Source organism: Schistocerca gregaria, chromosome 3 (assembly GCF_023897955.1).
Source record: "Schistocerca gregaria isolate iqSchGreg1 chromosome 3, iqSchGreg1.2, whole genome shotgun sequence".
In the NCBI taxonomy this organism is placed as follows: domain Eukaryota; kingdom Metazoa; phylum Arthropoda; class Insecta; order Orthoptera; family Acrididae; genus Schistocerca; species Schistocerca gregaria.
Window position 1 is genome coordinate 192,469,516 of NC_064922.1, and position 27,160 is coordinate 192,496,675.

General features: G+C 38.6%; 1 protein-coding gene across 2 annotated transcripts in view; it reads left to right on the plus strand.

Moving 5' to 3' along the window:
• The window catches only part of LOC126356288 (charged multivesicular body protein 3), a 56,876-nt gene extending 35,548 nt beyond the window's left edge, over positions 1-21,328 (plus strand). For both annotated transcript variants that reach the window (XM_050007171.1, XM_050007170.1), the window contains one exon: positions 19,791-21,328. In XM_050007171.1, coding sequence (XP_049863128.1) covers positions 19,791-19,964 — 174 coding nt within the window. In that variant the 3' untranslated portion in view covers positions 19,965-21,328. The remainder of the gene's footprint in view (positions 1-19,790) is intronic.
• Positions 21,329-27,160: the final 5,832 nt, after the last annotated feature.

Genomic DNA, 27,160 nt, shown 5'->3' on the forward strand with positions numbered 1-27,160 from the left:
TTTAGACATTTTTGAATCCATTTTACTTGACATATTAGTTTCCATTTGTGACATATTAGTTTCCAATTTTGATATACTGGAATCCATCTTACTTGACATATTGGAATCCAACACGTTCATCTTAGTTAATAGATTCATCAGCATACTGGCGACATTATCCTTCGCCCCCTCATTTGCTGATACAATGTCCCTATTAACATTAACTACCGGCATGGGTAACTGTAACTCACTGGGCACTGACATATTTGGATCTGACTCCAAACTATAATTAACATAGGATGAATCAGTCAAACTACTACTGAAATTGGGTTGAGACACGTCTAAACTAAAATTCATGGGGTCATTTTCCCCTGTCTCCATCCCACTATCGCAACTTAGTTCCGCCTTTTTGTCACTTGGTTGAAACTCAGCCATTTTTCTCAGTTTGACTCCACAAACACACAAAGTTTTCAAAAGCACTGTACTTAACTTTGTGCTTCGGCGTGCTGCGTTGCTGCTAGATGAAACTGCGGGTCCGTTCACCATACACTGCAATGCTGTACCAGTTTCCGGGCCCCCGCTCGAATCAGCGCTGCCAACTGCCACTGCTGTCGTCGCCTCTGCGTAGTCTCCGTAGCTCGTCGTCTGCCAGACGCCGTCGTAGACTGCTATTCCAATCGGCGCGTAGTCACCGAAAAATTCTTCCGTTCCGTACAACACATTACAGTTCACGGACACTTTCACTGTCCTTCCTATTCACGTGGCGATATCAATTTGTACGCTACACAGTTCCTACACATAGCGAGCACTTCTGTATTGTCCGGTAATTGTCACTACTGCTTTTTTTTTTTGAAATTCACTGGAATTTACTATTTTTATTTCCCGGCCGATGCACCACTTGCGACGGGTCAGGCTCTTATCGCGCAGTTTCCTTTCCCTGAAAGAAAATCCACCTACCTCGTTTCTTAGGTAGTTGCTGCACTCGCCTCTCCTGATAGCAGCTACTGGAAAAATTGCAGAAAAGCAGTGTTGAAGAAACTGCAATTTAATAGCCGCTCACCGGAGGCCGCGATACATGTTTGCTGAAATACAATCTATGAGCAAGTTGGTAATTCTATTTAAGCTCTTTATTGTCTTTAAGCCTGATCATCAGCCCACTAATCTACGTTTGAAGAAAGTTCAGTTCACAATTCTATCCACACTCAAACCCCGCCAGAATTAGCTTTCAAAGTTACGGAATTTACTTAACTGCAACACAGACGATTTTCTAACATACACGTTTGCAGTCGATGTTCAATAATAGTTCGTTTTTTAACGTTAATGCTCGCCATAAGCACTTAGTAAAAGTTTACGAAGTACCGCCACGCTTTTAATTATTAAAGTTACTCGCGTCTTTCGCGGAACGAAAAGTCACAACTCGCTCAAACTCACACTACGCGTTACTGGACTCTTCCAGTCTCAAATCGCACAGTACCGAACCGATGAAGCCGTTTTATGACTTCATTTTACACATTATTCGCGAGGACACATCAAGCATGTCTCTTCTCGATCACAGTTCCTTCGCGACTCCTCCTCCACTCGCGACTCACTCTCCTAGTCTGCTAACCGTCCTCGCATCTCATTGGCTCACACATCACACAGCCAATCAGAATTAACTCTTTGGGTGCGCCTCGCGCCAAAATCTAGCACGCACCAGTCATGACTTCTGAATCATTTACGTCATGATTTCTTGTTACACAAAATTTACTGTATAATTTAACAAACCGAAAGGAAAACTAGACTTTACTTTATTTCCAGAAATTATTTAAATACTCGCGAACGTTCTGGCTGCTTGTACAATACCATACACTCTTGGACATCCGACATTCACTAAGATGGGGAACCACTGGCGACTCTGTTCCCACGGTTACATCGTCTGAACACTTGCGAGTTCCAACCTAGATTTTATACACTTGCAAAGAATGGCGAATGTCCCTCTTTCATTCACTCAGGCACACTCATTCACTCTCACCTACTCATATAAAATAACTGTTCACAAAAATTCAAAACATTTATGGTTTTAACAAAGTTATAGGTGAATTTCTAAAAGTAAAATTCTCAAAATAAATACAAAAGCACGGAAGGTGATTTTGTTTCATAGTTGGATGGTCACTGAAGGTGATCTATACATAATGGTATTTATTTAGACTCGAAAATTGTAGAAATTTGCGTTTTCTGTAAGATTTTTCTAATTTCCAAAATATGCAGGTTTCAAAGCTCAAATTTGGATGACTTATTTTTATTCATAACAGAAACTAGTATATTAACTTTTAATTTCCTCAGGTTCCTCAGTTAGAAGTTATTAAAGATGAAAGTTCCACATTATACACGCGGCTAGTTAGCGCACAGGTCTTACATTCTCACGGTACAGACATGCCATATGGTCGTGACGTCAGACGAACGGACACCGGTAATCTGCCCGCTACAGCACATATGCTAATCTGATGGCTACTTTACAGTCTGTCTACATTTCACAGTAAATATTTGATAGAAAACTGTGCGCTCGCACTAGTTGCGACGCCACAATATGTTTGCGTGTCTGCCCCTCAAAGGCTAATTAGTTGTTGGTAAGTATAAAGTTGATTAATGTGAATAGGAAGGATGTCGTAGGTTTGGAATCAGGTGGGTGCTGACTGAGGAATTGTTCAACAGCAGGCAGGTCATATCCATGGGGGTGTAGATGTAGAGGGAGATGGTATCAGTGGTGACAAGCAAGGTGTGTGGTGGGAGTTGATAGGGCATGGATTTCAGATGATCTGAGTTGTTGCCTTTAGTACAGGAGAGAAGTCTTTGTACAGTGGGTTGCAGATGTTGATCAACTAAGGCAGATATATGCTTGATTGGTACTTTGAAATCAGCAGCTATAGGACAGCCAGGATGATTGGGTTTTTGGATCTTAAGAAGGTGGAGGGTGGGGGTGCATGGGTTGAGTGCTGTAAGAAGTTCTGGGGATAGAGGTGTTAGTCCTTGTGATGGGCCTAAGGTTTTAAGGAGGAACTGCAGGTCATTTTGAATCACAGGGATGGGATCTTGATGGCAGGTGCTTTAGGTAGAGGTGTCAGACATCTAGCGTAGACTGTCGCTAAAGTACTGTTAGTTAAGTACCACATTGGTAGATTCTTTATCTGTCGGGAGCCTAGAGTTCTACAGAGGACAGGTTAGGGTCATATTGTAGGATTCTTGAAAGGCTTGTAAGGGATGATTTTGAGGCACTTGTGGTGGATCAAGTTGGGATCATGGTCGGAACTGTTCAAGGCAGGATTCAATGTCATGTTTGCTGTTGGAAATGTTTTGAGATTGGGTTTCAAAGTGATATTTTCAGTTGACATTACTTGTGAAGCAAAGTAGATCTTACACCAAAGCAACATGATTAAATGCAGGCTTAGAGCTGAAAATGAGACCCTTAGACAATAAAGATAATTCAGAAGAGGAGAGTGCTTCAGACAAGAGATTGAGAACATGGTATTGTTGGGACTGGTTCTTGAGACCATTGGCGTGGAAGGCAGTGGTGAAACCTGGGACATATTAAGGATTTTGGCCAAGCTTGGTTTGTGGGAGAGGAGTGGTAGTTGATGGTTTGGCTGTTTAAGGAGCTGCAGAGAGACAGGGAGGGAAACTGCACTGTTGAGGTAGCTCAGGATAAGTTGGGATAGCTTTTTGAGTTGAAGTCTGTCATGTTGTTGCAGTTTGATGTTGGCTTGGTGGATCATACCATCCAAGCAAACATGAGGGGCAGAAAACGGCAGGATTTTGCGGATGGAGAGAAGTCTGGTGAACTGGAAATGGACAGCGTAGGCATACAGGTCACAGATTTCCTGGATAAGTCCAAAAGATTGCTGTATTTGAAACTGTAAAAGAGCCTAGTGTGGAGTAGGATAATATCCTCAAACAGGGACTTTCAGTGTTAGGCCTTTGGGAATAACTCCAAGGGAAAACCAAGTTTCAAGAAACAGAATGTGGGACCATAGTTTTGATTGTGCAAAAGCATCTTTTCAAAAAGAACATGTAATTTTTGATGGGCTTCATCATGACAAGAGGAGACGGTTTGGAATGTTAGAAATGGTGGGAGTGGCAAAAAAAAAAAAAAAAAAAAAAAAAAAAAGAGAGAGAGAGAGAGAAGCTGAGGGCGGGAAAAAATAGAAAGTGGAAGAAAAGTAAGGAAAAAATTTGCTATAATTGGAAAAATACATATAAAAATATTGAGAGCAAGCAGTGATTAATGAGAGGAAATGAGTGGGTGAGAATTTCTTGCCAGTAAAGCGGCCAATATGATACAAAAAATGATTGAAAAAGAAAAAATTGATAGGGAAAGTCATGAAAAAGACAATTAAAACTGTGCAAACAGAAAGGGAATATGACCAATATTAGATTTGAAAGCTTAGATTGTCCTGTAGCTATACTGCACATATATTAATTTAAAGCATTAACTTTTCCATTGTGTGTTTATGCTTAATAATGATGTTGCTATTGGCTGATGGGACCATGTAACATGAGCTGTGATTGGCCAACAAAAATGCATCTTAATCTTGATTTCAGTGCTTCAGAAGCTACCATGCTCTACCATATATCGGAGATGCTTAGTCACAGATAGGCACAACTAAAAGACTGTCAAACAAAGCCTTAGGCCAAACAGGCTTTCATCAGAAATAGGCATCACTTACACTCTGTGATGAACCAAGCTGGAATAGTTTTAATTCTCCTCTTGTTTGCCATCTGCATCCTTAAATTCATTTTTTTATGATTAAGTATGTACATTAGCACACATGAATATAATCTGCATTTTCATAAAAGAGAAAGATCGGCCCTCAGTTTTAAAGACTATAACACCAGATCTCATTTTGTGCTTCGTTTTAGGTATGTAATTGATTTTCTAGATTATTTCAACTATTACTGGATAGTATCTTTCACTACAGGATGAAATCAGTGGGAGGTGAAATGATAGTAATCTTAAAGTATCTATTTGGAATGTAACAAAACGAAAGAAGGAAAGTTGCTACTCACCATATTGCGGAGATGCTGCACACACATCTGCAGTCTCAGAGAGCTGAAACTACACTCTCTGAGACTGCAGATGTGTGTGCAAGTTACGCTTGTGTGTGTGTGTGTGTGTGTGTGTGTGTGTGTGTGTGTGTGTGTGTGTGTGTGTGTGTGTGTGTGTGTGCGCGCGCGCGTGCGTGCATGTGTGTATGTGTGTCTACTGCTGACAAAGGCCTTAATGACCGAAAGCTATGATTGTGTGAATCTTTTTATTGTGCCTATCGCGGCTCAGCATCTCCGCAATATGGTAAGTAGCAACTTTCCTTCTCTCGTATTGTTTCATTCCATCCAATATATATTTGTATCTATTTGATAATATGTTAGCAAAGCCAGCCCTTAATTAATTCCAAAATAATTAACAGTTTTGTCCAAAGTATTGTTTCCTTTCTTATGTTTGTTAATTTCATGATTTAAGGAAATAATTCGGCCTAACTCTTGCAGAAGAGAAAACTGTTAAAAAGATGCAATTTTTCGATGTATTCACTTAATTGAATGAGTTAAGTTTTAATTGTAATTTTAACTTCAAACAATGTGTAGCTTCAGTACCTATTATTTTGCCAATTTTTGGTCACGAGACAGTCAGTCTATGGCAGAGTTTCAGATGAAGAACCTGTGTTACTTAGAACAATAATAATGCTTCAACTTAACTGTGGAATAAGTGTTAAACAATTAGGCCATGTGTAAAAACAATGACAGTGTCAGCTCCATACGTACCAGATTATTATTAAAGAACTGTGAACTTAGTGGTTAGGTTTTACTGCTCGTAGATGTTCAACAGTAAACTATTGTAGCAGTACATGCAGGTTCGCCTGCAAACTATTAATGAGTCATATGGAAAATTTAAACAATAGTGCACTGGTCATATAACCGTGTATTATTGAGAGGCGGGGTGTTGTGAAAAGTGAAAGTAAACAACTGTGAATCACAAATATGCACCTGTCGGCTACATCATTTAAAGTAGTAATAGTTGTACTTCCACATCCCATTTTTCGGCCAGTATCACAACACAGTACATCGACGCTGAGGAAAACAAATGATCAACGAAGGAAAAAAAAGTGAGTGGAACCTCTACAGCATGCGAACAGAATGTACATACACACAAACACACACGCACACAACCACAATCTCTTTCTGCCTAGGCCAGACATGGCATTGGCAGCCAGAGACTGTGGTGTGTATGTGTATGGGTGCACGCACGCACTCACCTGCAACTCAGTATCTCCACTATATAGTGAGAAGCACCTATCCTTATCATAACATTGTCAAAGTGTGTATTGCTACTCAAGAAATAGCGATAGTCTGAAAGCTAGTGTAAATATGATTTTCTGTTGCATGTTTCTATGCACCAGACATCAGTCTGGTATACGTGAGTTGTTGCCAGTCAGGTATATGTGAGCTGTTGCCTTTTCTTAATTTTTCATACATGTTACATTGGTGCCGAAATTGTGGAATTTTCTTCCACCCCCGCCCCCCCCCTCCCTCTGCTCCTCTCTTTTTCTGCTGCCAATTCCCCCCCCCCCCCCTCCCTCCACATCCTCCAAATGCTGCACCTGGCTGCCTTGTCCTGCTGTCATCTAGTCCCCCATGCTCTGGCAGACAGTACTTCTCCCCCTCTCCCCCCACCTACCCATACCATGCTATTCTCCCCCTTCCCCACACGACTCTAGATTGCTGCTTGCATTCAGTGCAAGAGTTGCTTTCTGGCTGCAGCAGCTGGAGATAAAGGTAAAGGTTATGTGTGTGGGATGGTTATCTATTTGTGTGAAAGTGTGTGCATTTTCTTCTCTGAAGATGATTTTGGCTGAAGCTTGATGTGAAATACACTTTTTATTGTGCCTGTGTGAAACTCAGTGTGTCATCTTTGCAATGAGCAGCAATCTATCCGTTCCGGAATATTGTTAATATTCCAACCTGGACTTTCCATACTTAGACAATAAATTTGGTAATGTGAACATAATTACATGTAATCGCTGGACTTATTTCTCGATAGATACTGTAACAAATAAGATAGTAACATCACAAATTTTAATCATTGCATTGGTATAGATGTATTCAGGAATTGAATATTGTTTCAGTGTAGTGTTCATCACATCAGTATGCTACAAACTGCATAATGATAATTTGGTAAACAAAACCATCTCTATCTCATCCGATATATAGTATCTAATGATGCAGCTCAGTCTTAAGCAGATGATAGTCAGTGCTGAAGGGGTGTAGCATCCACCTGTCCCTCCACATTTTTCACTATGCAACTACCAGATAACATGTTGGTGCACATATTCATATCTACTGAGGAACTAATACTTTTTCAAGTAGTTTTTTAAGAAACTGCTCACTTATGATTTTACATTTTACAGATTCACACTGATACTTTTGTATTTGTAAAGGAGAATATTATGGTGCTTTAAAATTAACTTGTCACACTTAATGTATAGAATTTGCATTGACAAATTTTGCCATTGGTTTTATGTTACGTAATACTGGTGGCATATTTATTTCTAGAACAAGTGCTCCATCGTATTATCTGCAGTATAAAACTGTATACATCAAAGTCTAAAAAATTTTGCTGTTTGTAAAATGTTAACACACAAAGTTAAAGAAACGGTAAGAACAGACAAGTTTAATGATCTTCAAACAATGCTACAAGTGAGCTAAGCACTTTTGGGCAAAAGACTGTGGAATTATTGAGTGGAAATTTGTAGTTAGTGCTGTAAGATTTGTGCAGTTAATTTACATTACAATTCATACTTGGTCTTGTTCAGTCTTTTTATAAAGCGACATTGCCTACCCTCTACATTTTGCTTTACATAATTCTGTGCGTTTAAATTGTAGCTGAATTAATGTGCATTTTGTTGGATATTCTACAGTAATAACTAGGGGCCTATCAGTTCACAATAAATTGTATTGTTTCGCAGTATATGAAATGAGATTCTAATTTAATTTCAAATAGGAGTTTCTCTAATCTAGATGAAACTGTGGCATAATATACATGATTTTTGTGAAGGTATAGTTCTAAATATGTTCCTGCCACCAGCCTCTCCTGAAAAGATTTCAACATTAGCGGTTTTAAAGTTTTCCTCTGCTGTTCCTGGTGGAGAGCTAATCATGTTGAAGATAAGAGTTATTTCCATTCCTTTTTTGCTAGTTTATTGCTGTTAATAACAATGGTTCCAAAAACAAAACACATTTTCTTTGAAAGATTATTCTGCCCGAATTTCTGAGTCAGGCCACCGTTGTCTTGTGATTATCATTTATGAAAATGCGTACATCATTCTACGTATTATACATATCTGACAAGATGACAATCTCTTGCAACAAAAGTTCCAGAACTAAATAGCAAAGAAATCTATACCAGCACGTGGACACAAACACTAATGTAAGAATAAAGAAAAATGAAGTAATGTGTTGTAAAATGTTTTGCTCCCAATTTCCTGTGATATTTCAGCCTAGAAATAGTTTTTTGTGTGGTTCTGCAGCCATCAGACAACTTTCAGCATCCATTTGGCTTGATGAAACTTTACAAACTGGAAATGGTTGAACATGAAATGTAATTATTTACACGTTACATTCTATATGTGTGCTTTCAGTGGTTAATGTCACAACAGTTCTCTGTAATTACTTGTGAAAGACAACCATGTAATTTTGTAACATCAATCAACAAATTAACTAAATTTTCAACCCGCATTGTTAGTCTGATTTGTGGTCTTTATAAGTACTTTAGCTTCACTGATTCTTGGAAACATATCAAAAGAACAAAAATCTGTGTGATGATTTGTCTACAGCTTCACAAAGATTTTGACAAAATGTAGTTACAGTGCCATAGAGGTATACAAATTATAGGTTCAGAAGAATGATCTTCTCTACAGTCTTCTGTTCAGGCCATTGTTGAATCTAAATGGCTTTTATCCAAAAGCATTGTTAACCCACTCGCACAGAATTCACCAGTGTTTTATCTGTCAGGGTCAACTACTGAACATAACTGCAATTGCCTTGATATCTGTAAATGTTGTATTTCTCATTTTGTCAAATATGAGAAATATACACTATGGGGTAATAGTTCACACAAGTCTCCATCTGATTAATTGCATGAACAACCAAGGAAAACAGGAAATTTCCCTATTTTGGATAAATTTGACTTTCAGATTGTCTTTGCAATAAATTATGGTTGGGTACTACTCATGTAATTTTCTTGAAGCAACAGTCTACAACACCCTAGTACTTCAAATAATGAATTCTAAACCACAACTTTATGCCTCTACCAGTGTTGGTTCACGAAACCATGATCACTGAAGGGAATGCTGAACATGTGTGATTTACACATACATATCAGTGAGGTGCCACACTAAATGAGCCCTCCCACCTTTCTTGTCCCAGGTGTTAGTAGGCAGCCCTTGCATGGTCACGTCTGTCCTTGATTTTCTTAGTGCAAGTGGTTTGTTCTCCCAGGTTTAAGTACCTGAATTTCCCTCTGGGATTGAAGTCCCATGGTTAGCTTTGGTGTTGGTTATGGAGCCCTTGACCTTGCCTCCACACCAACCACATTCTTCCCCCATTTTCCCTATGATTTGTCTGGTCTTTTGTGTCATTTTGTCTCCCATTTTCTTGAGTCCTCTTCCCCTGGTGTTGAACACATTGTGTCACGATCATGCCACGGTACGAGGATTGGGAAGGGTGAACAGTGGTGCTGGTCCACCAACGCATTTTCCATTCCGCTTAACCGGACTGTGCTGTTTGTGTATTTCCTCCATCGGTTTCTGTCACCTTAGATCATGAGACCAATGATGTCATTGTTTGGTCCCCTCCTCCAATCAGTTAACCAGCCAACCATCAGTGAGGTGCCAATATACTGATATGTAAGTGTAAATCACTAATATCCAGCCTTCCCTTCAGTAACAATGGTTTTGCGAGCTGAAATTGCTAAAGGAATAAAGTTGTGTTGGTACAGCTGGTGGTTTGCAATGCACTATTTCAACTATTCATTTATACTGAAATCATGGTCAAGAGTCTTTTATAACAGATTAAATATCACTCCAGAAGACCATGTCACCTACCTGGGACAAAGAACCAGTAAAAACAACATGGCAGTCATGATAAACACTTTAATACGTCAAGAGAACTTTTAATCTTGTAATCTGAAAGGTAAAAATTCATTCTGTTGCTTTGACAAGTTAAAATCTCAAACAAGATTGTTGAAACCCTCTTGAAACAGAAAACTGTTGTACATTTGGTTTACAGGGTGACTTAGAATTTTGGGTATGTAATGCATTCATGGTCACTCACTGACACATTCTCAGGAGTCACTCGTACCACCGGTTCCTTACAGTGACATAGTGTAGGTGGTAAATTTACATATGGTACAATATTCTTTTCTAATTTTCTTAGATGTCATTTATTAATGTGGGCAAAAATACTATGAGTTTGTTGCATGATGCTTTCTTTTCCTCCAGGTCTTGGGAACTGTAAAGGACATATGATTTAATTGCCCCAGGGTGGCTCATGATTCTTTTGTATGTATGTATATGATGAGCTATACTCCCTTCCAAGTGATCATCATATATGTCCCATGCAATACCGAGTTTTTAATAGACCTACTGCAACTCCTACCTATTGTAAGAGACAACTGAAAGGACTGCAAACTTTGCAAGTCCTCATTTTAATAATTTCTTTTGATTTCAATAATTTCTTTCCATTTTAATTCTTACCCAAGAGATAATTGTTTGCTTAATTTTTCCTCCATTTTGGTTAGATTTCCCTCCCACCATATTTTTTCTAAATTTATATGGTACTCAACTTATCCACAGTGTGTGGTCGCCTTACACTTGCCTTAAACTAGAAAGCTCCCCATGTAGGTTTTGAGCAGCGATTGTGGTCTCCTGTTCCACCAACATTGGTGCATGTGGGCCGCCTCAAATTTTAGTCTCATGCAGGCAGCCAAACTGCACCTGCAGGGTGTGCATTCTGGTGTGCGCGCTATCTTCTATGGTTTGGAGCAGCTGTGGCTGCCACATCTCTCTCTCCTGGCTCTCGCTCACTGATGCATCAGTGAGTACGTCAGTAGGAATGCTACTTTGTATTGCTGATATCACACCTCTGGATGGTGCAGACGGTGGTTGGGGTGGACCACCCTCTGCTTTTTGGATGCCCTGTAGGGTAATCCATGTTCACGAGCTAACACAGCTTTAAATTTCTCACAGCCACAATAACTCATCATGTGTTTACTGCCAAAGTTTTCTCACATCATCTCAGTCTCCCTTAGTAGTGAACAGTACTGGCATGTATGGCTGCCAGCGCACTGCACACAGATATCGGGCATTGAGCAGTGGTATGTCACATGCCCAATGTAGTAACTATTGAAACAGTGATCTGGACCTCAGCTCAACTTCAAATTCTACATGCTGATTGCTGTCTTTGTCACCAGTGTGAGTCCGTAAAACTTCCAATTTTCAGAGGTATCCATGGCTACTGTCATAGGAGAGGACCACCTTCTCCCATATTTGGGGTTTCACACATGTAACTGTGCTGGGATGCCAAGTCTTCTAAGGTGTTTAGGCTGCATCACCTGGAGTTGGCTGCAGCTTGGCATGTGGGCACAGCATCAGACACATCCATCTCTTCTTCCTCTGCAGACTGCAATGTCACTGTGGCACCACAGTTGGGAGGCCAGATGGGGCCCTTGAGACACCTGCATGGCTCTACAGAACTGCGATCCGCCACAACTGTCATTCTGGTCAGCATTCCTTGGAACTTTGGCCTTGTTTGCAACCTCTATGCCGGCAATGGTTGATCGCTAATGGCACTTATAGAAACCAATGACCATACTGACTTGGCTGTCTCAGTAGATATAGGTAATAATTTCAAAACAGAAAATTGTGTTGCCATAGCATCCCCAACTCTGTCTGACCATACCATGGGGGCTACAACCAAGGATGGAGAAACACACCAAGAGAAAATACTCAGTATCTGGTATGCTCTAGAACTGATGGAGATTTATTGCAAGAAAACATTTATTCTTGTCGAACATGTTAAGTATCACTTTGGGGGTAGAAGCTGCATTAAATATGATAAATGCGTGTCTGTTATTAAAAAAAATGAACTGCTGCATAGTCACAATTTGATAAACTGCAAGCAATACCAACCACTTTTACTCCCTATTTTATCTCAGTGTAACACAGGATATATTTCATCTGTATCATTCACATCACACTTCTGAGCTGCTGAAGAAGACATTCTACCTCAGACGCATAGTACACAGGTGTTAACCCTTAAATTGATCACTTTCAGTACATTGATCCAGTACAGAGTTAAGGTGTGGGAGATTGCTAGTGCTGTGGGCATCTCAAATGAATGGGTACATAATATTTTGCATAAACATTTGGACATGAGAAAGCTATCCGCAAGATGGGTTCTGCGATTGCTCGTGCTTGGAATTGTGTGAAGTGTTGCAGGGATGGTTTGCAGCTGTTCAGGAAGAATCCGCAGGACTTTAAGTGTCGTTTCATCACTGTGGATCAAACATGGGTACATAACTATACTCCTGAGACCAAAGAACAGTCTAAACAATGGGTTACCAAGCGAGAATCTGCACCAAAAAAGGCAAAGACCATTCCTTCAGGAGGAAAGGTTATGGCGACTGTCTTTCGGGATTCACAAGGGATAATCCTCATCAATTATCTGGAAAAGGGTAAAACAACTATTACAGGTGCATATTATTCATCGTTATTGGACCTTTTGAAAACCGAGCTGCAAGAAAATCTGGCGATTGGACCACAAAAAAGTCTCTCTCCATCACAACCCTGCACCAGCACACACCTTAGCAGTTGTGGTCACAGATTTAATGGAAATAGCATTCCAGCTCATTTCACATCTCCCCTTATTCTCCAGACGTGGCTCCCTCGGACTACTATTGTTCCCCAATTTGAATAAATGGCTAGTGGGACAAAGATTGTTCCCCAATTTGAAGAAATGGCTAGTGGGACAAAGATTTTATTCAAATGAGGTGGTGATTGCAGCAATAGCTATTTTGCAGACTTGGACAATTCCTATTATTCGGAAGGGATCAACAAACTAGAATAGCACTGGACGAAGTGAATGAGTAGAAATGGAGAGTATTTTATTTTTGCACGGACTTTTCAAACGCCCCTCATACTGATGTGGCATCTTAATACAAAATACCTGTAGCAAGCAAGTGCCTTGTATCACCACATTAGAAACAGGAGCTACAAGTTCCCAGTTGTCTAGAGAACAGTTAATAGAATCATTTCCTTCAGTATTTGAACTCTGCTTACTAACAAGCTGAGCTTCAACATTTTAGGTCACTGCCTATAGTACCTACAACCCAGTGGAGCATTCATGGAGTCCTTTGTGTTAGTGACCACTTCCCAATCATGCTATCCTTACAGAGCTGAAGAACTTGACAAATTTTTACCATGCTAGTCTATTAGACAATAGAGCTAGCAAGACTACACTTCAAAAACACTGTTAAAATTCAACCAGGATAAAGAAATTGGTAGTGTGCTAAAAGCTGCTACTGGTGTGATCATATGTACTGCAGGTGCAACAATACATTGTTCTTTATGCCTTCACCAATGGCAGCCGATGCCTCATAGTTCAGACTATTAGCAGAGGCAATTAGAGAGCTTACAAGAGCATAAGAACATATCTCTCGGAGTCTAATTTAATTAGGCATGAATGATTCTGGCAAGATACAACTCTTAATAAAAAGTAAATACATATAAAAAGGAATGTTGGGAGCAATATGTCATGTATGATGTCACTCACACCATGTGGTTTAATAATTCTCTGCAGCGGATGCTTAAGAGTCAGCACAAACCTCTAGTCCATTGCTGCTAAAACTTACAACCTTTTCTGAGACTGTCGAAAAATTGTGACTGGTGTGTATAATTGTTCATCAGTGGGTTTATTATTCAGTTAGTTTATCAGCTGTAAATATGTTGGAACAAGCAATAAAGTCTTCAGGAGCTTTTTTCTGCTCACAGTTTTGTTTTCTTGAGTTTAATTGTTAGTGACATACATTATTTGAAATGGCGACCAATTAACCAACACTGGGAGCTTCTAACACTAAAAAGTGTGTTGAATGTATTGAAAGATAGTGATTTTGTGTTCAGTGTCAAAGAATTGTAGGAGGATAGCTGGAATCTTGAGGATGCAGAAACTTGGCAAAATCATGATAGTATGAAAGCAAAACTCTCAAATGTTTTGTGAAAGTGCGGAATCAAAAGATACAGCCAATAATGGTGATGCAATTGTCAATAATGAAGAAGTGGCACTGACAAAGTTAATAAATCGGGCGAAACTTGCCATGATGAACTTCATGACATGCTGTGCCATCTGTTTACAAATGATAATGTTTGCTTGTTCATCTTACTAGCATTATACAGTGGATTTGTTTAGGCTATTATTTACAGGTAATGTACTCCAGTGTATAGTTGACTAAATGTAAAACAACGCTGTGAAGGTATTTCTGAGTGATAATATGTGGATCAGTTTTCTGATTTGTAGGTGGAAACATGTTAGTGTAGATGAAAGACTTGGCATCTTGGGTACTTCATTACATATGGGGAAAGTGAAATCCGTCCAATTACAAGACTACTGGATGGGAGATCCTCTCTTTCAAAATAGAGGAATAGCGATGAGCGTGGGCTGAGACAGATGTATGATCATCTTACGCTTTTTACATTTAGCTTGAATTCTCAGGCTAGGAGAGACAAAAGTAGATGAGATTAGACAAAATTCTACATCAGGTAAATTATTTTAACAATAGACTGTGTCAAGTGTATTACTCGGGAAGAGATCTGTCTTTAGATGGATCAGTTTGTTTGGAGGGAGTGATTGTCCTTGACACCAGCAGTTCTCAAACGGATTCCTTTTGAAATACTAAATATTTTATGCAGACCTAAAAGAAGCAAAACCTGGTCTTATGTTCACCCTTAAATGACAATAATTTAATGAAAGTTACCCAAAAATAGATACGTTATACACTACTGACTTCTACAACAGTAACCAAAAAACTCTCAATAATAAAGTACGTAAAATAACAGTGTATTGATTCCACTGTAAATTGATAAAATTGTTTCCATTTTATGGGACGTATGAATATGTATTTTCATTTTGGCCCAACTGTTCGTGTAAGGCATTTTAGAAGAGAGCTGTGAAGATGCATCTCAGGTTCAGCATCCAGTCTGCTATAGTATTTTGTCTTCGTAGCCGCATATGCTGAGAATCCCTTTTCTCAAAAGTATATTGTAGGGAATTGAAGAAGAACTGATAAAATCACAGAAAACAAATCTGGACAGCCAGATGCAGATTAGAACCATTATCACCTTGAACATAACTCCAGTGTGTTAACCACTGCACTGCCTCATTCAGTGCACTACAGTGGACATGTTATAACTAGGATCCCCAGGCACTACTCTGTCGCATTTGCTACACCACATTCAGAAGGCCTTGGGGGAACAGAATGGCAAATTACTGTATCTCCTAACAAAATATGTTATCAAAGAAACTATAAGGAATGGTAAAAATTACTCCAGATATCTCAAAAAGAAATCCTCATTATATGCTGCTTATGTATTAACCACACTAAACTCACCTATGAGCTCATCCTGTAGCAAGAGGACACTCTCCAGTGTGTGTGTGGAGTACCTATGGTAGTATTAGATACCTTTGATGAATGCATTTCACTGACCTGTCTGCAGGGTTGACTAAAACTAGATATCTTTTTACCTATACTGCCAGAGGACAAAACAGTATCTGCCGAGTGTTCTTCACATTATTACATGTCAGTAGACGTTATAACACCATATAATGCTGTACCGTTCTGTACCAGCTTCGGGGAAGTGTGGAGGGAATAACTTTCTCTGCAAACCTGACCTTGAGAGGCATTTCTCTGACATTGGTTTTATGCATACAACAAATTTTTTATACTTAACATATCTACCTGTCCACATACATTCAAGATTTTTCATCCTTTTGGCATAATATTATGCTGTGATTTTAAGCTTGCTCGTAAAGTATTTTATGTGCTGAAGTCTTTGCATGACAGGTGCAAGAGGTGTGCCTCTTGCCACAGATAATATACTCCCCTTTTTTAGTACTACCAATTCATTTCTGTTACTAGATGCTAATTTCTCTCTTTTTAACCCTTTCGTGGGCTGTGGGGATATACTTCCCACTAAATGTATTTCTTTACAGTGATCAAATGAATATATGTTACCACTTCAGTACTCTCCTGGCATCTAGTAGCAGTCTGCTGCACCTGCTGTAGTTTCTGTTTGTTGTGAAATATAGCCTTCAGGACTGTGGGAAGTATATATCCCACCAAACAACCGTGTTTTAATGGTTATTGGGAAGTATGGTTACTACCAATGTAGTTTCTGGAAGGAGCTTTGGAAGTACACTTACCACCAACTTAGGGGTATCCCAAAGCTATTGAGAGTACATTTTACCACCTCTGTCTATACCTTACATCTTGTGGTAGTAAACTGCACCAAATGTATGAAAGCAGCTACAACAGTCAGTTACTGTTTGTCGTGGGATCACTACTGTTGACAGAACACATTGCTTTGCTTCTGCAGTGTACATTATTGTGACCTGTATCGGCTCATACCTTTATTGCGACCGAGCGAGGTGGAGCAGTGGTTAGCACACTGGACTCGCACTCGGGAGGACGATGGTTCAATCCCACATCCAGCCATCCTGACTTATGTTTTCCATGATTTCCCTAAATCGCTCCAGGCAAATGCCGGGATGGTTCCCTTGAAAGGGCACGGCCGACTTCCTTCCCCGTCCTTCCCTAAAACCGATGAGACCAATGACCTCGCAGTTTGGTCTCTTCCCCCCAAAAGAACCCAACCCTTTATTGCATGATAAAGTTTCAAGGGTCATTTTCACATTGTAGTAAGTAAACTTTAATATTGATAGCAAATATTTTTTAACTATAGTAAAAGAAAACAGAAAATAAAAACTGAAAACACTGTTTTTTTTTTTTTTTTTTTAATGTAATGGCAGCATGTAACAGCATACAAAAGGGAAGTGGGAAATTTAGTTACCAGCAGTTGAAATACCTCAATAAGGTGCTGTGGTGGTACATATACCACCATAGTTTTTGGTCCTAAATGACAAAAATAAAATCATCGAAAAATTGTCAGTTGATCATATTTTTCACAGGATAGCAAAAACCTTATCTTCGCTGAGTTGCTACAAAATGGCATACACAAAGGGTTAAACTATCTCACATTAAATGATACATGCCAGGAATTAAGCTAATGATGAAGCTACCAACATTGTAAAGTTAACTCCACCTTGTTTCATGAGTTATTTCTTATTGGCAGATGTTGTCAGAATCGCAAGTCTGACAACCTATACCAAGGTAGACACTTCATGAATGAAATTTGCAAGAATTAGCGTGTAACATGTAACCGAGTGTAGTTTATTTTGAGAAATTATTTATTTATTTTTCACGAAATGCCTTAAATCTGTATTTAAAAACTGGAAGGGAGTTTGTTGAAATGTGAATATGAAGCATGTTGTGTTCACATGTGTGTCAATAATAATAATAATAATAATAATAATAATAATAATAATAATAATAATAATAATAAAAGGATTTAATATTCTTGTATATTTTAAGAATAAAAGTTCCAAAGAGCATAACAATTTTTAAAATTGCAAAAGACAGAATGGCAGACAAGTGCAGACCTCACAAGATGAAATATCAGTTCTTTTAATGCTAGCATTTAAATATGAAAAAACTTTAGCTTTCAGTTATGGTAGCCTCTTCCTCTAGAAGGGAAGGGGGATAGATTTGGGAAAGTGGGAAACCCTGTTGTAAGGTGAGGAGTGCCTTCCCCCCTCCCTCTCTTCTTCCTAGAATTTGAGTTTCATGTCCCTCCTTCCCCAAGCCAAACCTAACCCTCTTACTTCCCATGAGGAAGGGACTAAAAGTTTCGAAAGATAGTAAAACAGTAATGATTTTTTAATTTGTGTATTGACACCACAGGAATTTCACCCCTTGAAGATAATCAGTGCCCAGCCATTCTGTCTTGTAGTAATTTTACATTTTTCTCAAGTGAATTTTCTTTTTGGTGCAGTTGATAAAGTAAATATGAAATTATTGTACAATATTTTTACAGAGATGCCTTTTTCAAGCCAGTATGAGAGTAATATACAGTGTTTTGGAAAGATGTATACACAGTCTACTCATTCAGTTGTTCAGAAACAATATCCGATACTAATTTCTATTTATTTATATACTTTTTAACTGCCTTAGTGCCCATTAACAATTTTGAGCTATTAATACTCTATTCAAATGATCTTTTCAACAGCTAATGCTTAGACTTGCTTGCTGATAACAGGTTCTAGACAAGTCATTTAAACTGAAAATAAATGCTATTCACAACATTCATTGATAACTGTTGAGGTTAACAGTCAAAATCATTGTCCGATAATTCATTGTGACTTCATCTCCATGCTTTTTATATTAAGTGAAAATGATTTTGTCAACCATGATACTTTTAAAGAGGTACTTTTCTCAGTTCATTTCATTCTAAAAAGCCGTAGCTGTTGCACTGTTTATGAATAATATTTAGCTTGATATAGGTAAGGGATTCCGCATGTACTCATGCTCAGACTTCCATTCCTATCATTTCTTAAGTTTAGCTTACAGTTATTAAAAAGTTCAGCTAAAAGTATATCAGTGTAGCAGCAGACTCACAAAATGTTCATATTATTATCTGGTTGCATGAAGCTTCAATTTACATTTACTTGCTAATAACTTATTGGTGATGACGATGATGATCACAATGACGACAATGACATAATGATGGTGAAAATAGATGGAGGTATGGCTGATTGGCTGATTAAAGGGTATGCAGACTCAAACTTCCTGGCAGATTAAAACTGTGTGCCGGACCGAGACTCAAACTCGGGACCTTTGCCTTTCGCGGGCAAGCGCTCTACCAACTGAGCTACCCAAGCACGACTCACACCCCGTCCTCACAGCTTTACTTCTGCCAGTACCTCGTCTCCTACGTGGCTTAGCCATGGCAAAGATTCCGAGTTCGAGTCTCGGTCCGGCACACAGTTTTAATCTGCCAGGAAGTTTCATATCAGCGCACACTCTACTGCAGAGTGAAATTATCATTCTGGAAACCTCCTCCGGCTGTGGCTAAGCTATGTTTCCGCAATATCCTTTCTTTCAGAAGTGCTAGTTCTGCAAGGTTCGCAGGAGAGATTCTGTAAAGTTTGGAAGGTAGGAGACAAGGCACTGGCAGAAGTAAAGCTGTGAGGACGGGGCGTGAGTTGTGCTTGGGTAGCTCAGTTGGTAGACCGCTTGCCCGCGAAAGGCAAAGGACCCGAGTTCGAGTCTCGGTCTGGCACACAGTTTTAATCTGCCAGGAAGTTTCATATCAGCACACACTCCACTGCAGAGTGAAAATCTCATTCTGGTATGCAGACTGTTTTCCCAAGGCCTCTCCTGTACAATTTTCCCTATTCTTACATGAGCTGTTAGTTACTATGATTGCTGAAACTGCTTTGCCTTATTCATAAAGTGCCCACGACCTTTCATTTTTCCAAATCCTGTAGGTCTCAAGTGTTCTAGGGAGCTGACCTACTGAAACTATAGCCTGTTCTGCAAGTTTCTTCCCCCATCGTTGCTGTAGTTTGGCATATCTTGCATTTCTGTTTAGTACATTGTAATTGTTTAAAATTTACAGGTTCTGTGGGAGCTGACAGCAGGCACTCTGGGCAAAGCCCCAGCTGCCGTCACGGACTCCCTTCCTCCAGCAGCGTCCGTTGTTGCTGAAGCCTCAGCAGATGCTGGTCTGCCACTGGAAGATGAGGATGAACTCGAGGACATGCAGAGCAGGCTGCAGGCTCTCCGAAGTTAATGTGAAGCTGCACTGTTTGTATTCCTGTGAGATATTTCTAGCAATTCTGTTTTACTGACATATCTGGAGACAGCTGCCACAAAGTATTAGTTTATGTAATTTGCTGAATTAACAAGAAGGCCAAGAATACTGTTCTACTAATGTACAAAAATATTTTTAATATTGCAATAGTATTTAATGATTTTGTACCTCATTTCGTAGATTTGTCAACAGTATTTTTGAACAAAGTAGAGACAATAAAAGGGAACACATTTTGATTTATTTGGTATGTAATGCAGTCTGTACAACTTGTGAAGGATCAATCATGTTAACTGGCAAAAAAGTAAATACAGCTCTTTGGAGTATTAATCCAAAGCCCTGAATATTTTTCTGTTCTACACAAAACTTAAGGATGAAAATATGAGTATGTTTAGTCCAATGAAGTTTTACTCTGCATTAATTATGTGCCACCTCTCTGTGGTGGTATGCTCATAACATCCAATTTAGATCAGTTAAATGTGTTCATTATCCAGGTATCTAACAAAATGATATTCTGAATGCTGTTTGAACCAGTTAATCTTATTTGGAAAGAACATTAATGCATCTGTGAAAGGAAAGTGATACCTTTTGTCAGATTTTATTGTATGCAAATGGAAGATTGTCACTGTAATTGAGCCATAAAATTCAACGTCTAATAGCCCCTGACTCTCTAGTTGTGTAAATTAGGGGCACATAGTCCAGAAATAAGAAGTCGATCTTAAAGTGGCTCATTGTACATTCAACAGTCAAACCAGCAGCTGCAAGACTTCACTTTGTTTACAATAGGTAAGCAGTATTTACTGGTGAAACATTCAATTTGTAATCAAGGATCTGAAAGAAGAGTGTAATTATGACAAATGAGCTGAATGTATTATGTGTACATCAAACAGATGTGTTTTGTAAAACACCATTGCAAAGAACTTTAAATTTGTTCTTTTCATTATGTCGTTCTGCCTGGTGGAGTGCCTTCAAACATACAGGAAACCTACTTCTTTAACAATCCACATATTGTAATTGTGCTTCGTAATTGCAGAATAAGTGTGTGTGTGTGTGTGTGTGTGTGTGTGTGTGTGTGTGTGTGTGTGTGTGTGTGTGAGTGAGAGAGAGAGTGTGTGTTATTTATGAAATTATTCTTTCACAGTTCGGAGAAAGCCTGACACTATGTACATAATAGTGAGCTTAGAACCTATTTATATGCAGCTTTAAAAGTTTTGATGATGTAAATAATTTTTTGATTTAATTCCTAAATAAAAAGCATTAATCGCTTGTACTTAAAAATAAACCACTCTATTGTGCTTTTTATAGTTTATTTTCCTTGTTGAATAAAGCACATTTGTTCACTTAAATGTTTCATTTTTTACATATATAAAATGCATTTCTACGACAAATGCTTTTCAGTATTCACAACCCAGGTACTTTCAACCACTATACTTTTAAATGCTGGACTCATATTCATCAGAGAAGTATATGGTAATCTCATTTTTAATATACTATTTGCTGTTTCATATGTGCTGTTACATTAAAATGTAATTTTTATTTAGTGCAGTTAGCAGGTTCACAGAGAGCTGTCATCTCGAATATTGCTTTCAACATTGCACTGCTTTGTTAGACATTCTACTGTTGGAGGGGACACACATCTTCAACTCAATCTATGTACATACTCCACAAGCCACCACACCAAGCGTGGTGAAGAGTAGCTTGTACCACTACTAGTCATTCCTTTTTCCATTATGCTTGCCAATGGAGTGTCTGAAAAACAATTGTCTGTGTGCTTCCGTACAAGCTCTGATTTTTTTTATCTTGTCTCCGTGATCCTTATGCAAGATATATATCTTGGTGGTTTAAAAATGAAATGCCGTGTGGCTAGGGCCTCCCGTCGGATAGACCATTCGCCTGGTGCAGGTCTTTCGAGTTGACGCCACTTCGGCGACCTGCACGTCGAAATCTTGGTGGTAGTAGGGTCATTCTGCAGTCTTTCACAAATGCTGGTTCTTTATAAACTTTCTCAGTAATGTTTCGTGAAAAGAACATCCACTTCTATTCCCTGATTGTCATTTGAGTTTGTGGAGCATTTCTGTAAGTGAATGTACTGGTAACAGATCTAGCTACATGCCTCTGAATTGCATTGACTTCATTTAACTCAACCTGGTGGGTATCCCAAATGAACAGTACTCTAGTAGTTTGCACAAGTGTTCTCTACAAAGTCTCCATTATAGATGAACTGACGATACGCTGAAGTCGACATTCACCTTCCCCACAATCAACCTTACATGGTCAGTCCATTTCATGTCACTTTTTAATAATACACACCATTGTCTTCCTTCAACATGGAGGGGAGTGGGGAGTATAATATGGCACATTTGGCGTTTGATGAGCAACATGTGTCATATGGGTTGTGCCAAATGATGAGAACCTCACAGAATTCTCTCCACATTGGCTTGGTACAAGTTCAGCAAATAAGCTCCATATATGCTATGGCAACATTTCCATCACATTAAGTGGGACTGTGTGTATCATAGGGTGTGAGTATCTTAGTTTAACTTCCTGAGTTGAGAGAATGGTACAATTCTCTAGGGAAAAAACTGTCAACATCAAAGTGTGATATATATCTACTTCCTTGTTGAATTAAGGTTGTGCAGGTAATGCAGGTCTCAGCATGAATTAATTAGTCTGCTTGTGGGAACATGATGGTATTCAGTTTATCAAAAAACATCCTGAACAAGATGTGGTTATTTATTAGAAGCAATAACAGCCATTCTGAAATAAAGTCATTAGTTAGACCCTCATGAGCTATGGATAGCAAGAGAATTATAAATTGTAACAGAATTCTTAATGCCTCAGATAATGGTGTTATTGTAAATATGGAAGGTGACTGTTTCAAAAGTTGTCTCCTCTCTGCATTCTGAAAAACCTATAGACTACTACAGGAACTCTTATTTCTGTGAAATGATTTCAAAACGAGACATTTTTGTGGATGACATCTACCTTCCATCAAGTTACAACTCAGAAGTAAAACTATTTGGAGGTTAATAATTGCTACTGAGCTAAACAACATCCTTAATTTTAATAAGAATATTGTGTGCTAGTGTGATTTAATAAATACAATACATTCAGGAGCTTAAAGCAGACGAAAGTAAAAGGCATTGATGAAGTCAAGTAAATGATGAGTTAGAAGAAACGGCTGCTTTTCTACTCATATGCAACACTGTGGTGCTACCAGAGTAAGTAAGTTAAATGTTGCCTGCTCTGAACTGAAATCTTACACCGCAAATTCCATGAGGTGACTGTGAGCATAATGTCCTTACTACCATGTTATGCAATATCCAGGTTACTTGCTGTAAATGGGAAAAAGTTGCACATGATCCAAGAACTTCTGACTCATTATCATCAATGTGTGTAACCTGTCCTTGGAACTATGCTGTTTGGATACATTTTGTGCAGATGGTCTCCACACAGCTCATAATAATTTTATAAATAATGTATTTCAAAACTGCCAGGAGCTACCAACTAAGTAGTTAACAAAAGATTTATTTATTAGCCCTTGTTGGCTCTTGAGTACAACTTCAAATTCTGTTTAGAAACAGAGGTACAAGAAATAAAGGTCACAAGTAAATATCATACACTGCCAGAAAATTTTACTAAGCCCAAAAATTGTCAGTGTTTGTACATCTTCCTTATGTAGTCAGACCAGCGGTGCAGAAAAAGGACTCCTCAACCCAGACATGTTCAGCTGAATTCTGCTCAAACATTTGCACCTGAAAGCGTGTAGTTTCTCACAGCCACAAACTTCCCGTGAATAAAACAAAAAATACTACACCACTTACAAAGGCATGTGCTCCACACTGAAAGAGAAGCTGTACAGAAAGCAGAATACTAGATTTTTCAAAAATGCACATCATCAGACCACACTTCTTTGGTGATATTTGATGAGTTAGAATCCATGAGCAATATGCAAATTGATGTTTGCTGAAAGTAATCTACTGGTCTTTCAGTTGATCCACAAGTCACAGTGTTCCCACCTTGACAAATAGAAGACAAAGCAAGGAAAAACTCATCAGTAAAATGGCTCCCTAACTCCAGTGGAAAGTAAATGAATTCAGAACTCATGTGAAGTAACAAAAACTCCTGGCAAAGAGGAGACATCATCTATGTCTGCAATAAACACACAGTAAAGAGACTGACATGATTGTGCAGAGAGGCTCACAGGGAAGACCATTCCTGGTGAGGAAGGAACTAAGTGCGGATTGAGCATATTTGTCACTGACAATTACTACTCCACTTCTGTCCATCTAGAAGCTAACATACAAGCAGTCGTTTTGGTATTATAGCTGCATATGTTCACCCTACATCTGCCACCAAACTAAAAATTAAATCAACAAAAGTGGTTGCTGATTTGCAAATAAAAAACCACTTACCAAACTAGATGCAAACTAGATCACTTAGAAAACTAAACATTGTCTGAAAGGAAATTGCTGAAGTGGATGCTTGCAGGACTAATTATACACTGCACAGCTGTGGCTGAACACTTATAAGTGACCAGGCACAGGGAGATCATATTACAAATGTGACCCAAGTTGATGCATACATTCCAGAATCTGTCAGTGAAGACACACATTCCCTGTTTGAGTGAGTAGTGCTACTCTGAAGCCAGGGGCTGGAATACAGCTCAACGAAAGTCCGAATGCCAGCCATTGTAGAGAACCTTGTAGCCACTTGATTAGCATAGGTGAAATGCCAAAAATTGTTGATAAAAGCAATAAAATATCATGAACTGGATTTATGAACCCCATGCATTGTTCCACAGAATCCACCTTACGAATGAGAGATCATCAGGAGGATTTTTGAGAGAGGTGATAAGTTCCCGGATACAGTTGTAATGCACAATGACATTCTCTACATCAGTCCACGTGATGTAGCCTAGACAATGGTAGAACAATTTGCAGAAGTGACAGCTATTGCCATGCAGAAATCAGCCTGTTGCCATTTCAGAACTGTTACTGAGAGGGATAGTTGGGCCTTTTCCATGTGAGAGCTGGATTGTGTATTGTCTGTGGCTCATTACAATACCTCACCACAGTAAGATATGTCACACCTTGTTGAGGCATCTCACAGAAGGTGCAAAAAATAAATAAAAAAATTCTCCATACTACTTCGTTTGGTGGACAGGAAACTTTCTAAACTACTAGAGGAATGAGATCCTAATTTATCTAATGAAAGCAGAAACTGACAAAACATATCTAAGTGGCTGTCATAGTATTTCAATCACTAGGTGGATGGGAAAAACCTGGCAGTATATCCTTAACCATCATCCGGATTCTTGCATCCAGACAGCTCATTAGTCACTTCGAGTTGCGTTCAGGAAGACATTCTATAATGAACACTGGACACTGCTGAGGTAGCTATACAGAAAGCTTTAATTAACAAACAAAAATTGATAGGTCTCTTTTTTATCATGAGAAGGCCTGCAATACTGCTTGGAAGTATAAAATTCTGAGATGCAATGACCTCTATCTAAACTAGATGTTGAACTACAGCTCTCAGTGTTTGTTGACCAAAGATTCTTGTATTTTGTTTCTTGCCTAACAACAAAGTGGCCACACAAAAGAAAATACTTTCAAATTCTATTTACACATTGTCTCTTACATTAAATGTCCAGATTTCTGGAGAACAACAAAATGGACTGTTTCAAAACTAATTCTAGAAGCAGTGACGGCTATGCCGCTCATTACGATATGTAAATGTGATCCAGATATTGACTGGTGGATTAAAAAATTTAGTCTGCTTTATTTTCACTTATGCCTTGTTCAGTCATTCCATTGTAATGAAAAATAATGCCATGACATGCAATAGAGTGTGATAACTTATGCACTATATTAGCAAATCTCTTAAGTATATGTAATTGATAAAATGAGTATCCTGGAAACAAATCACACTTTATACAGAAACATTATTTTTCAGTAGAGACGAAAAACTATTTCCAGCTGAACTCAAAGACAATACATAGAAATTGATACACGCGTATTAAAGTTTGAACCTGCAGATTACATTATCAATCAATAAAACAGATATGGTTGATATACTCAAGAATTTAAGGAGAACAAATTTTGGAGTAGGCTCATTTTGACTCTTGGTCATGGATAAAGTGCAGTTTGGACCTAACTCAGATATAACAACAACACTTTTTGTCACTAAAACATTAAATTTCAAGAATAAATCATACTTTTAGGGCAAAATACTGCATCCAAGACGTGACACACATCTAATTTACTGAGAGGGGTGTATCTATAAAAATGAAAGGTGGGAATGCACTCATAGGGTCAACCCATATGTAAGGTATAGGTACACTTCCAAAAGGGGAAATGGACAGTATCATGACAGAAGTCAGACATTTTATAGGGATTATTATGGTAAGTTTGAATTCTATATACCACTAGAATTATTTTGTTTTATGAGTGTCTGAAAGAACACTTTCATTTGCCCAGCGATCCTTCAGAATACAAACTACTATGAATAATGATACTAGTCGGTACTGAGGAAAAATAGTACAAAAATTTAGAATACAGAATGAAATATTTAAATGTCCATGACACCTGGAATTTATGGTTGTAGCAGAAAGCAAAGTCCTCACCATTCATAAGTAAGAGTAATGGGGAATGAAATCATAAATAGAAGATTATGTTCTAAAAACAAAGTAGAGTAAAGAATTAGTGGAAAGGCAACAATCAGAAGCCAGTTCTATAGAGTACAAGGATTTATGAAAAAAAAGAAAAGAAAAAAAGAAATTGTGTATATAAATTTATGTAGTAAATGATTACTTTTGAAATGTGGAGTGTTACTAGTACGATATTAATGTACATAATGGTTATGTATAAAATACCACGTGTTCGATCTGAGGAGGGGGGGGGGGATATGTAGTGCTTCAAGAATTTGCACATACATTCTGGAACCACTCGACCTTCTGCCACCTCAAACACACGATATTTTAAAGATAAGTGTGAGAGAGAGCCTATTTACTGCACAACACATGCCTCTGTGTCTGGGAGGACAGGAGCTGCGTCAGACGAGCAACGCTGACAAGTGTTTGCTGCTTGCGCCATGGAAGCTGTATGTGACGTACAAGGAGCACGCATGCATTATTCTTTGACCATGTGATGATTGTAATTGTTATGAACAATTGA